This window comes from Carlito syrichta, unplaced genomic scaffold, assembly GCF_000164805.1.
Source record: "Carlito syrichta isolate Samal-C Ts95f unplaced genomic scaffold, Tarsius_syrichta-2.0.1 Scaffold290865, whole genome shotgun sequence".
NCBI lineage: Eukaryota > Metazoa > Chordata > Mammalia > Primates > Tarsiidae > Carlito > Carlito syrichta.
Genome location: NW_007234961.1, coordinates 12,904 through 27,837, shown reverse-complemented (window position 1 = coordinate 27,837; position 14,934 = coordinate 12,904). Strand labels below are relative to the sequence as shown.

Below are 14,934 nucleotides of genomic sequence, written 5' to 3'. Positions count from 1 at the left end.
AAGGGCCAGATACAATCTATTTTCTGTTCTCCAATTCTTTTCCTCTCACCAGATTTTAGAACAATTGTTTGTCTTATAACGTTAAAGTAATCAATAACATTTTCTAAAACATTTTTTAAACTTTGATATTGGGTTAATACAAATAATTAAATGTTATTGGATGTCTATATCTCCAAGTATATTAGATTCAATAGTACTTCTCAGAAACTGAAAAAATACAAATATTGAAGAGTTTTTAATTATACAAATAGTGATAGTGGAGTCTTTATTTATTTTAATGCTAACAGTTTTGATATTCAATACATTCTTGATAAGCAACCAGTTTCCTTACTTACATATGTGTCTGCTGAGTGAGAAAACACACAAAGAAACAACATGCTATGTATTATACTGCTATAAATTCTATGAAATGTAAAATGAACACTAATTTAAAATAAAGGTCAAAAGCTGAATGAATTAGGGCACAGTGGGAGTAGGAAATGGCTGGGAGGGAGGAATTGCAACTGAACAAGAGAAATAATTAATAATTATTTTTTTCATTATAATGATTGTTATGTTGAAAGCCCAGCTGAGCACGTGTCAGTACTTATCTAAATGTGCACTTTAGCAGTTATGTCATGTTTATTTTCTACCCATAATTATTAAATAAAACTATAATAAATAAGCAAATAAAGAACGTAACGTGAAGTAACTAACGGAGACAGACATTAAGATAAGAAATTCCTGAGATTCATATAAATACACCTCCATCACACCAGATTTTCTTCCCATAATTTCGGTAAACACAAGAATTCACACAAATTACACTGTGTTCTCATTACAGAAAGAGGGTTCCACACACCTCACCATACTTGTCCCACTTGTGCTGGGTGGGGTCAGAGAGCAGTTGTGTCCAGTGATGAGCAGCACAGGCCCAAGTACCCAGGCTTGCTTGTACCTTGTGTGAGTTCTGAAGATATGTCTTTCTGTTTTTTATGTTACACCTGTACATAAATTTATTATTTATACTATATACCATGCTTTCCCTGCAAATAGAAAAGTAAACTAAATGATTGGTGCTGTTTACATTACTTATGAGAGTGTCTTGTAGAATCACTGAATTCAGAAAGCTGAAAATAAAAATTTTAAACATCGATGCCATATATTTATGAATGCATGACATAATAATGAGAGATTACATTTTCCAAATGCTATTCTTTCATCAAAATATCCAACGACACTCATATTCTCTCAACAATTCTCTATTTGAGGCTACACAACCTAGAAGTTGCTATGTAGCAGAAGGCATGCAAATAGGGTCATTGCTCTGCAGATAAAAGCCAGTATAACGCTGAACCTGTAGCTCTGGGAGAGAAGCCCTAGGCCTGGGTTTCTCAGTTGTTTCCATATAGGGGTCAAGATGGAACAGAGACGAATCTCCATGGACTTTGGCCTCCACTGGGTTTTCTTTATTGTTCTTTTAACAGGTGATTCATGGAAACCTAGAGCTACTTAATGTGTGAGAGGATGTAAGTGAGAGAAACAGTGGAAATATGTGGCAATTTATGACGAGGATGTCTTTCTGTTTACAGGTGTCCAGTGTGAGGTACAATTGGTGGAATCTGGGGGAGGCTTGGTCCAACCTAGGGGATCCCTGAGACTCTCTTGTGAGGCCACCGGGTTCGCCTTCAATAGCTTCTGGATGTATTGGATCCGCCAGGCTCCAGAAAAGGGACTGGAGTGGATCTCATACATTAATCCTAATAGTGGTAGCACAGGCTATGCAGACTCTGTGAAGGGCCGGTTCACCACCTCCAGCGACAACGCCAAGAACATGCTTTTTCTGCAAATGAACAACCTGCAAAAGGAGGACACGGGTGTCTATTTCTGTGCAAAAGACACAGTGAGTAAATATCCTTATAGCCCTGACAAAAACTGCCCTGGAACGCCAAAGTAAAGGTTGAGCAGGACCCACATTATATGCGGCCACCCCAGGGGAGGATTCAAAGTGAGGTTGAGGGCTGTTTTCCTGTCAGTGGTATGGCTTCCTCTGCATCTGTTGCTCCTGGGATCTCTCTATGTTTATGATTCTGTAAGTAACACTGTATTAGAAAGATTGTTACAATAGAAGGAAAGGTCTCATATACTCTTCAGTCAGGTGTCAATAATGGAAGTAGAAGATGAGCCAGAAGGGAAGGTGAGGCTGTGAACACTTTCAGTCCAAGACACAAATCTGTAAACCAGTCAAGAAGAATGCAGGGAAGAAGTTGATGCTTCTTAATTACCTGTTTATCCTAAAATGTGTGACACGTCTATTATTACCACCCTGAGCTACAGTTGCCCATTAAGAATGCCCTGTGTGTACCAGCTGTGCATATACCTTAGTAATATTAATTTTATTCAGTTATTTATTTATTTATTTATTTTTTGAGTTGGAGTCTCACTCTGTCACCCAGACTGGAGTGCAGTGGCCACTCCTGACCACCGCAGCCTCCATCTGCCAGGCTCCGGTGATCCTTCCGGCTGCTCCCAGAACATACGTCTTTTCACAAACTAGGTGATTGATGTCACAGATGTGCACTGAGTTCCTGGTCCCTGGGGCTGCCTGTTGTTGGAGAGATGGGAGGTAAGTTTTTAGGAAAATGACACTGATTATGTATTTTTAAACATGAAAACATTTTTTTATACTCTCAGATTACATATAGAATAATGAATGTACTCTGAAAATAATTGAAGCAACTACAATAATCCTTATTAAATCACACTTTAATTCTGACGGTGGGCTCACACAGAGCTGTCTTTTTCTTGAGGAATTGTTAAATCTAGAGTAAGATCACATTTTCTCATATTCTTTATTTCTGATCATGAACAGAAATCTTTAGTAGGTTGTTATTTGCCAAGTATAATTTCTCTACTTCTCCCAATAGAAGAAAGGGTGCTTCTTCCGCTGAATCTGAGTAATTGATCATGTATATACCACATGCAAACTGTATACATATGGGTGTTTTCCTATGGGAGAACCTCCACTGAGAGTGATTGCTGCCGAGATCTCACTGTGTGCTCTGAATTTGGACACAGCGATGTTATTGAACACAGTGCTAGTATTGAAATTTTCTCATCACTAAGAGAATTAATAATATAATCCCCATTTCTTTGACTTGTTTCTATGTTTTATTGGGTTGCAAACTTGGGAAAAGTTTTTCTGTATTTGCATGAATCTATCTTCAGAATGTACTGAATTAGGGGGATGAACAACTTTGACAAAAACAGATTATATGGGAAATGTAGTGTGGTGTTTAGAACATGTGAACACCAGTATTGTGTTTCCAATTCACTTGCTAGGTCCTCGGACAAGAGCCCCATAGATACCCGAGCACTTGTAGGTAGCATTGAATAATACTCAGGGTTCCTCTAGTACTTCTTCTGAATTTCAGTGGCATCAGTTAGAAATCATTTCATTTTATTTCTAGTATCGGGTATGAGGGAGTATTCCCATAAAACCCAGAATTTCTTTATGAAAAAACTTATATATATTTATGAAAAATTTATATATTTAATTTAAATGTTCAATTTCAGTCATCTTCAATTTACTTCAGTTTAATGAAATACACCTCTATGATTTTTTTCACTGCTCAAAGCAGTAGTTGAATGTTTTAATTCTGATGCCTTTTAGTGGTTCTGTCGTTGTTGTTCATCCCTTTCACACATGCAGAACATTTCCTTTTGAGGACGTTTTTCATTTGGGGTAAGAAAACATCACTTACGAATAGATTGGGTGAATAGGAGGAAAGGGTTTAAGGGTCATGCCAATTTTCTTCAGACTGCTAAACAGAGTACAGACAGGTTTACTTGAAAATCACTCATCACAAAATGGAAAAACGTGTTTGAAAAAATCTTCAAATATTCTTCAGTGAAACAATTTGCAGCCTCTCAGAACATCACTAGCTAATACACTATTGGCAATGGTTTCAATGAATGCTTACCTAGTGGGATAAACCTGTACTACAAAACATCTGTCCCTCAAAAAATATTTTCTCTTTAAGTTCCTTCTCATATTTGCGTAGGATCCTCTCTTTTTTTAGTCTTGTCAAGGGATTCTTGAGTGTGTTTTCCCAAAAAGATAGAACATTTAATTCTGTTGACTTTTGTACTTTTAAAATGTCTTCTGTTAATTTATTTATTTTATTACCCTAAAACATTTTGGAGACATTGATGAAACTTTAAGACTCTGTTCGCAAATTCCAGATTCTTGTTACACTCAGATGAAGGCATTAGAATGTCTTCGGAGGGGACCATAGCTCCCATCAGAGTAGGAGTATTATATCTGCAAATTGTGGGAACAGAGGTAAGGCAGGCATGTGTGAGGGTAGGAGTCTTGCTTTCAGGCTCTATTTCCATTACTTGGTATAACCCTCATCGTCTTCCTCATTCTGAGATTCAGTCATTTCTCTCAGGGTAGAAAAATGGTTTAATCCTATCTTTGATATATGTGAATGTTAGCCGGGGAAGGATATGAGGTACACCTAGTATCTGTACCTGCTCTTTCAGGAATGCCCACATCTAATACCTCCCCCATTAAACTGCACCAAAGCCTTGTGTGTGCATGCCTCCTGCTCCAAAACATCCTTCAGGGCATAATCTCCTTTGCTCAGGGAGACCCTCACTGCCTTGTTTCATGTTGAGTCTCTTGTGTCCATCATTGTTCCCCCACAAGCTTTCAGCCTCATGTCCCATCTACGTTGTCTCATATGAGGCCTTAATTTTGTCATGTTTTCCTTCTCCCTTGTCTCAGTACTTTAGCTTTTATTCTAACAGCCCTATGCCATCTCAACTGGACTTATGTACAGGAAACTGATAATTGTGTGTTTCTGGGCTTTGCAAACCCTGATAGGTTCTGAGACAATCTTCTCTTGGGATTCATCCATGTCAACTAGTTAAGGACTAGTTCTTATTGTGGGCATGGTTTTTCTGAAGTTTTACAAAATCTTACCCACTGTATAAGATAAAGTTTTCATGTATAAACATATGCATTATTTGACATATTTATGGCATGTTCAATAATATATTATTAACATTTTCAACTAATTGATTTTAGGTGTAGGTACACATTGTGGGTGCAGTAACACCTGTTTTTCTCTGGAAGGCTGCTGTCTGGGCATGGCAGGTCACTTATGCAGATGCAATACACATTTGTGATGGACTCTAATGAACACCACTGGATACTAATCCTTAGGAGAACTTCCATCGTGTTTAAACGCTTCACACACGCCATAGAGGAAACGTAGACTCACTCAGAGAACATGGACATTTTAAAATGGGTATTAAGAAATGATATTAAAGAAGTTAGTAAAGGGGTAGATGCAAATGCCCTAAAATTGCAGTACCAGGAGTTGATTGGAGTAATGGTGATCCCTTCAAGTCTTCTAGGATTTCAGAGTCCTAAGCCCCTATTCCCTATTAATCTTCCTCTGGAATGAAGTCATAATAACATCATAAAACACTGCTAAGAAAACTCAACATGTATGTGAGCATCTACTGGAAGACGACATCAGAGAACTTGTGCCTGGTTTATCAGGGACTTCATCATAGTGTCTTTTCTTATTTATATGTATATGCTTTTGTTGTATTCTGCTCTAATCATGGATATAACAGCTTGTTTGGAGCACTGTATTTTTATTAATCAGGGAAAATGAAGATAGTCTGGAAAGAGTAACAGAATCAGTGTGATTTGATAGAAAATCCCTAACTCACTGACTCATGTCTGAGGCATTGTGTCTAATATCAAAGGATGAACAGATAGAGGATGGGGTTGCCTACCTTGCTATAGAATCTCATGACATAAGAAAGAATATGCACTCCAAAAAGTCGCAGGAAGTAAAACTCATCAATGGAATTTAAAAATTACATAACCATCTCCCAAATAATGTATTTCTTCAAAATCAAATCATGAAAAATGAAGTGAAGTAATTCATGTTTTTATCACGAAAATGCAAGAAAACTGTTGCAGTCAAAACTGCACTGTGCCCAGTGAGATGAGCTGGTAGACTCTTGTCAACCAACAAAGAGGACAGTTATCCTGGAACACACATAACACAATGGTCAAACAAGAGGCAGCCCAGAATTTATCCCAGGAAATGGAATCCAATAGTCCTTCAGAACAAGGAGAACAGTGTGGAAAACTTGTGACATTTTTTGATGTAATTAATGTCATTAATTGGCGTTTCAGAAAATGAACATTTACCAGTGTATTGTGAGAATGACTAATGCAGCAGCATCTACTTGGTTCTTTGAGCAGCAGAAAGGAGAAACAAGTTATGATGGATGTTAGACTCATGGCTCGTATAGAAATATTGTACATGGCACAGCTGATTCTAATACACAACAAACACCTCCTGATGTATAGCATTCCTGGATCACCTAAAAACTGATTGCATAAAATCAATTTACCCAGAGATTGGGAATTTCTCCCATCTTTGAAATTGTAAGCTGGTTTTCCAAATGGAGAGGCTGTTACTATATACCTAAGTCCCACTGTATTTAGCTTCGTGATGATAACCATGGTCATGATATAATATGCTCCTTACCCACATCATGAAATATACTGTGATAAAGGAAATATACCAGGGACATGCTCCATGATGCAGACATGTGTAAATGCGTATAAATGAATGGTATTAAGGAAGGCAGTAAAAGAGTAGACACAAAGTTCCTAAAAAAACAATAATAAGTATGACTGTAGAAATGGTGATCCTTTCAAGTCCTCTAGCATTTTGGGTACATAAAAACATATTTTTTTACTAATCTTCCTCTGGAGGAATTTAGGAACTCAAACCCAAAATTATCATTAAAAATGAAGAGACGAGTCGGGCTCAGTGGCTCAGCCTGTAATCCCGGGCATTTGGGAGGCTGAGGTGAGTGGATTGCCTGAGCCCGTGGGTTCAAGACCCGCCTGGGCAACTTGGCAAGACCTCATCTCTACAATAAATCAAAAAATATTAGCCGGGCCTGGTAGTGCTTGCCTGCAGTTCCAGCTACTTGGAGGCTGAGGCAGAAGGATTGCCGAGGCCCAGCAGGCTGAGGCTGCAGTGCCGGGAGTGGCCACTGCACTTCACTCTGGGTGACAGTGAGACTCCAACAAAAAAAAAGAAAAGAATAAAAGAACAGATTATGTTACACCAAGAAAAGTAAAAATAAAGTTTTAAAATTTTGAACATTCACAGATAAAATATGGCAAATTAATAAAGATGAAGGTTGTTAAACAACTAGGGTCAATTGTTCTGACTTCAGCTGGATGACTAGATCATATTCACAGTGATGGGAAAAATATCAATTGTGAAGAAAAGTCTTTTTTGACAGTCCTCGTTATCAGACATATATGTATAAGAATTCTCTATTTGTGACCATTCTCAGGTTTATCCATCAGAGATTGGTAATTGGTTTTAAAAACAATGAATTCCATGAAGAATCTTATGGATTGCTCATGGTAACCAGAAGATGGGGTTGGATACATCTTTTATCTGGTCCGACAGCGACATAAACCAGAATGTGGCGGCATGTGAATGACAGACCATGACACTACTGTGACCTTATTCTTCCCCTGGAAAAAGCGAAAGTCAACCAGGAACCTGCCTCTAGGATTCCTAGTTATGTATCCAGATGGGTCCTTTGGGGATAACTGGGTGGTAATTATGCAAAATCAGTAGTAGACCTTCCCATTTAGGCTCTGGGTTGTCCCCAAAGTGAGACAGTCTCACTGACTACCCGGGGTTCTCAGTGTCTCTCTTTCCATCCATCTCCAGCATGGGGTCTGTCACCCTCGTCAAACTCCTCCTGAGTGTTCTCCCAGGTAGTCTCACCTAGATCCTGGGTCATAATGTGGCTGGGCATGAGGAAGCACTGATTCAAGTACTGTGTCTCCTGGGCTGGGCATGAGGAAGCACTGATTCAAGTACTGTGTCTCCTGCATGGGGAGCCCAGGGGAAGCTGGTGCAGTCTGGTACAGGACTGAAAATGTCTGGAGAGTTTCTGAGTATCTCCTCGAAGAATTCTGAATATAGCTTTATTGGATACTGCACAGGTAGGTGTGCCAAATGCCCGTGAAATGTCTGGAGAGGATGAGGATGATAGATTCTAGTGACTCAGATACCCACTACAGACAAAACTTCCAAGGCCACATCACTATCTCTGCAGACAGCTCTGACAAATTTTCCAACATGTAGTGGAGAATCTTTAAATCCTCAGGCAGTGCCACATATTACTGTGCAAGACACACACATAGAGAAAAGAGTGCTGAGAATGTGAAAAACCCTTCTCAGTTGAGGCACATACTGGAGCTTCTGGCGGCGCTCAAGAGATCACCCAGTTTACCCATTGAGGACAGGTTGGTGGTGCCATAGGAGAGAACAAGTAAAGAATAGCAACTAAGGGTCACAAGCCTTGTGAGAAAGGACAGAGGACATACATACGGAGACATATAGGCTTCTTGTGGGTATGTAGCTAAAACCTTGTGATATGCAAAGTAGTTCATGATATATATTACATAATTAGCCTTAAAAACCTAACTTTGGCAAGTAAAATATTGGGTTTTGTTATGGAACTTAAGATGGTGACTGGACAGGCCGGACTGTGAGTGTCTCCGCAGAAAAAAAGGTCCATATAAACTCTCTGCATGAGTAGAGATGTGCTGGTAGGAGAGAGAAATTCCATCTAGGGGAAGACTCCAGGTTCATTCACCCAGGACACCACTGTGAGGGCAACTGAATGTCCCCACCGCCCTGAGATAGGAGTACGGCAGGCAAGGTCATCTGATCTTGAAAAGAGAATATTGAAACTGGCTGATTCTAATCACCGCTTGCAGTGGATCCACTGGAGCCTCAGATCTGATCAGTGGAGATAGAGGAACCGGGAGAGCCAGAGGAGAGCCCAATGCGTGGTCAGGAAATGCTGACCACATCCATTTTCTCTGTCCCAGGACCTTCAGAGCTCTTCATTGCCCCATCCAGCTCCATCTAGCCTCTAACGTGGCACCTAAAGTAGTCTCATCAAACTTGGAGAGACAGAAGCCCCTCTCCTATGCAGGACTGGACACAGACAGGTCAGATCTGAGTGGAAGACTTGACAGGCAGCAATCAGCATTAATAGACATCTGATCCACCCTCTTTCTAAAGTAGGCATGGGCATTTGATCCAAGCTGCGAGTTACCCTATCTAGAGGGGTTAAAAATCAGATCTGAAAGGACATTGGACTTACAGGAAAGACCTCAGAGTGAGTTTGGTTCCTTGTTTTCATTTTTTGTCTGTTTGTTTTGCTCATTTTGTTTGTGGGGGTTTATTGTGTTTATTTCCTCTTTATTTCTGGTTTTGGTAAGTTTTTAGTACTTGCATTGTTTCTGTTATTTTACTGATTTATTTTTATTCTTTAGACTTGGTTTGTGTATGGTAAGAATGCTTCAGTAGGCAGGTGTTTGTTGAATTGTGTGTTTATGTGATTATTTGTATGTTTTAGTTTTGGTTTTTAGGTTTCTTCCGTACTTATGTCTCTTTTGATGTGTTAGATGGCATATTTGTCTGTTTTCCCTCTTACTCTTCTCTCTCTCCACATCCCCCTTCCCTCCTCCTTCATTTTCCCATGGTTTCTCTTTTTGTTAACTAATTTTGCTCCCAGGAGGCAAACCTATACCCCACTGCTCGGAAAGATAATGAGGCAGTAGGAAACGGGTTCCAGGGTGGCCATACACATGTCAGTGAATATTGGGATATGCAGAGAGATTTTTCATCAAAGTATCCCCCCAATTATATCTCAAAACTGCAAAAAGTACAGTCCCCAAAACACAGTCCAGCTTTGGAGATAAAAAAATGTCAGACCAACCACATAAGAAAAAATAGGAGACTGAGCAAACAGAAGTAAAAGAAAACACACCAACCCTGAAAACTTCCCTCATTTTATTTAACCAAGAAAAACCTCCCCAACTAACCTTCATTAGTAGGGAGGGAGATTTAAAATATTTCTCAGACATTCAATCCCTAAGTCCTTATGCTGCCTCTAGAGCAGCTCTAAAAGAGACACTTAATAAATTATTAAACACAGAAGAGTGAAAAAAGAACCACAAAGTTCTTAACAAGAATGTAGGACAAAGATTGAAAGCACACATGAATCATTCTCAAAATTAAAAGAAAGACTACAAGCAAACAGGAAAAACAACAAACCTGTAATAACCTCAATAGGAATAAACTCTCACAATTCAATAATTAGCCTTAATATGAATGGAATAAATGCATCATTGAAAAGACATAGAAAGGAGAAAAAATGGACAAAATATCACGAGGCAACAATATATTGTATCCAAGAGACTCATCTTATCAGAAGGAACTCTCAGAGATTCAAAGTAAGGGATGGGTACCACAATTTCAGGTGACCAGAAAACAAAGAAAAGCAGGAATTGTGATAATAAAATCAGACAAAATACACTTTGAACAATCAAAACTTAAAAAAAAATACAGAAGGTCACTATATAATGACAAAATTTCAATTCATCAATAAAAAATACCCATACAAAACATATATGCACCCAACATATGAGCACCAACTATCATAAAGCAGCTTTTAGGCAAACTTTAAAAAGATATTGACTCTAACACTATCATAGCTGGTTACTTTAACATCTTACTCACAACCGTAGACAGAAAATTAAGACAAAAATTCAACAAGGAGATTCGGATCCTCAATGTGACTGTTGACCAAATGGACATGTTTGACACCTACAGAACACTACAAGCAAAGACCACAGATTATATATTTACTCATCACAACATAGACCATAATCTGAGACTCATCACAAACTAGGCCATAAATCAAGCACAAACAAATTTATCAAGATTGACATTTTGTCTTGCACCTCCCATACCACAGTGAAATAAATGTAAATATCAACAACAGCAAATTTCCCCCAAAACCCACAAAGACGTGTAAACTATACAGCGTGATAATAAGCAACTCCTGTGTCAACGTGGAAATAAATAAGCGATTAAAAGATATCTGGAGGAAATGAAAATAAAGAAAAATCTTACCACAACTCTGAGATGCCATGAAATCCAGAGTAAGAGGGGAATTAATATCAATGCAAACAAACATGAAGAACACAGAAAGATCACAAGTTAATGCCTAATAAATCAACTAAGGAAGCTGGAAAAGCAAGACCAACAAAACTCTAACTTCTGCAGAAGAATCCAGATCACCAAATGAAAGCCAAAATCTGGGACAGAGAAGACAAAAAGATAATTTTAACAAATGAAAAAACAAAAAACAAACCCAAGGTGATTCATTGAAAGGATAAAGAAAATGAATGATCCCCTAGATGTAATGACAAAAAAAGGAAAAAGCCCAAATAAAATCCATAAAAAACATAAAAGATGAAGTCACAACTGACCCTGAAGAAGTAAAAGATTGTTAGAGATAACTATGTACACCAGTATGGAAAAAAAAAACAAACCTAAAAGAAAATGGAGGGCTTTCTGACATTATACTACCTGCCCAGGTTGAAACAAGAAGAAACTGAGAACCTACATAGACCAATAACAATCCAGGAAATTGAACTACTACTACAAAAAAAAAATCCTGGATCAGATTGCTTTCCAGTAGAAAACTACAAAATAAACAAGGGGGGACTGATAACAATCCTAATCAAAGTATTCCAGGCGATTGAGAAAGATGAATCTCTCCCCAAATCACTTTATGAAGCTATCATTACATGGATTGACAAGACAAGTAAAGTCCCAACAAAGAAAGAGCTCTACAGGACACCATCCTTGATGCATACAGATGCTAAAATTCCCAACAAGATTCTAACAAACCAGATTCAACAACACATATTAAAAATAATCCGCAACAACCATTAAGCTTCATTCCTGTGATGTAAGGGTGGTTCAACATTCATAAGACCATAAACATAATTAAATACATCAATAGACAAAATAACATTTTAAAGCCACGGGACAATATCATTAGATGTAGAAAAAGCTTTTAATAAAATCCAGCACACATTCTTGATTAAAAAAAGCCATGAACACTAGGCATAGATGGAATAACCTCAATATATTAAGAGCCATCTACAAGAAATCAACAACCAGCATACTGCTAATCAAACAGAAACTGGAAACCATTGACCCAAAAACTGGAAGAAGACAAGGCTGCTCACTCTCACCATTCCTGTTCAACATAATTTTGGAAGTTCTATTTAGAACAATCAGAGACAACAAGGCAATCATTGGTATCCAAACTGGTAAAGAGGAAACCAACATATCCCTCTTTGCAGATGACATAATTCTATGCCTCAAAAACCCAAGAGAATCTGTTAAAAACTGGCTTGTACTATTAAAGGACGTCGACAGTGTCTCATGGTATAAAATATTTATGCAATAGACAATCACATTTCTATATACCAATAATAACAAAAGCAGAAACTCAGATAAAAAGCACAATTCCATTCAAAATAGCCACGAAGAAATGAAATACTTTGGCATCTTCCTAACAAGCAATGTGAAATATCTTTACAATGAAACAGTGCTCAATGAAATCAATAATGACACAAATAAGTGGAAAAATATCCCACGTTCATGAATTGAGAGAATTAACAAAGTTAGGATGTCCTTTCTACCTAAGGCAATCTACTGATTTAATGCAAAACCCAACACATTACAAGCAAGATTCTTCTGAGACATATAAACAACAATACAGGAATTCATATGGAATAATAAAAGAACAAGAATAGCCAAAACAATTCTCAGAAAAAAAGCAGGAGTTATCCCACTCCCAGACTTTGAAATTTATTATAAATCTACAATAATCAAAACAGCATGGTATTGGTACAAGAACAGACAAAGAGACCAATGGAAAATAATCGAGATTCCAGATGGAAAACTTCAATTTCTCAACCAACGCATCTTCAACAAAACCACCACTACCAACTACTTGGGAGAGGAGACCCTATTCTGGAAATGGTTCTGGAAAACTGACTGACCACATACAGAAGACTGAATCAGGATCCCTACCTATACCCATATGGAAAAATCAACACTAAATTGATCAGGAATCTGAAGGTAAAATCTCATATTAGAATCGAAAATGCAGGAGACACTCTTATGAAAATTGGAACTGGCAACCAATTCCTTATCAAAACCCTAAGTGTCCATACCATAAGAGATAGATAGACATGTCGGACTTTATCAAACTGACAATTTCTGCAAAGTCAAAGAAACCGTCAATAGATTAGGAAGACACCTCACAGACTGTGAAAAATATTTGCCAACAGCATATTTGAGAAAGAACTAACATCAAGGATCTACAAGGACCTCAAACTTGCTGAAAAGAAGAAAAGCAAACATCTTCACGATAAAGTCGACTGAAGATATGAATGGAGAGTTCTAAAAGAAGACATATGAGCAACCAACGGATACATGAAAATATGCTAAGCCTCACTAGTATTCAAAGAAATGCAAATTAATGTTACATCGCAATATGACCTAACTCCAGTCAGAATGGCCATCATTAATAACTCAAAAAATAACAGATGCTGGAGAGGATGTGGTGAAAAGGGAAAACTTGTACACTGTTGGTGGGAGCATAAACTAGTAGACTTCTGCAGAAAACAGTGTGGCGATTCCTACAACTTCTAAATACTGACTTCCCATATGAAGCCACAATTCTTCCACTGGGAATATACCCAGAAGATCTCAAATCACTTTATAGAAAAGATATTTGCACACATATATTTATCACAGCATTGTACACAATAGTAAAACATGGAACCATCCAAAGAGGACTTGAAAAAAATGTGATAAATACACAAAAAAGAATAATATGCAGCCATAAAAAGGAAACCATCATGAACTTCATAGCAACCGGGATGGATTTAGAGTCTATAAAACTGAACAATCTTTCACAAAAACAAAGAATGAAATATCATATGTTCTCACTCCTAAGTTGACCTTAAACATCTAAAACAATACTATAAGAAAAGGAATGACAGTATTGGGATGTTGTGTAATCATGAGGGGATGGAAAGGTGAGACTGGCAGTAGAGAGAAACTCTCTTGGGAAGGGGGGGCACACCTTATCAACAAGGGTACCTGCATAATGAATAATTGTATGCCTAACCCTGAATTGTTTCACATAATTATAAAATAAATATTTAGAGGTGAAAAAAATGGTTAGCTTTCTCATCTTATATATGGGCACCTTTAATTGTAAATCGAAACTATTCATCTTTGCCTGCATTTCTTTTTTCTTTACTCTCTTATTTCTGCTATTTCTTTAAAAAAAATAGACTTTTTAGTGTAAGTGCAATTTTATTACATGGGTTTATTGTGTAGTAGTGACGTTTGTTTATTAATGTTCTATTAGTGTTTCATTTCACAATTCATAGTTTCCTCAAATGGTATATTAGCGTATTTATTAATTTCATACTCTTTATCAAGCTGTGTGATTGCAAAATTATTGTGGCTTATTCTATATTACTGTTCAAAATTGTCTTAATTTTATTCTCAACTATTTATTTTTAAATATCTCTTCAGCTCCCGTTTATACATCATGTCTGATTACAAATAAAAAGCCTAATGCAACACTACAAGGAAGTAATGAATGTAATCTCAACTAGGCAAGATGGCTTAGCCTGGAGTTTCCACAATTTGGGAAGTTGAGGTAAGTGGATGGCTTAAGCCCACACATTCGAAATCAGCCCAGGAAACATGGTAATACCTCATCTCTACAATAAATAAAAAAATAACTGGGAGTGGTAGTGCGTGCCTGTTGTTCTCCCTAATTGGAAGGCTGAGGCAGAAGGATAGCTGGCGCCCAGCAGGTCAATGCTGCGATGGCCATGAGCATACTACTGCATTCCAGCCAGAGGACAGAGTGAAACTGCAACTCCAAAGAAAAAAAAATTAAGCTCATAATGCAGGA

The 14,934-nt window shown here is 37.8% G+C and overlaps 1 gene segment (V, D, J or C); it reads left to right on the top strand.

The window, feature by feature from the left end:
- Positions 1–1,408: 1,408 nt before the first annotated feature.
- Positions 1,409–4,324, top strand: LOC103256650 (the record flags this gene model as incomplete). The annotated part of the segment is given in 3 exon segments: positions 1,409–1,466; positions 1,572–1,932; positions 4,225–4,324. Coding segments are annotated over 3 exon segments (507 nt in total), but the record flags the coding sequence as incomplete, so codon positions are not given.
- Positions 4,325–14,934: the final 10,610 nt, after the last annotated feature.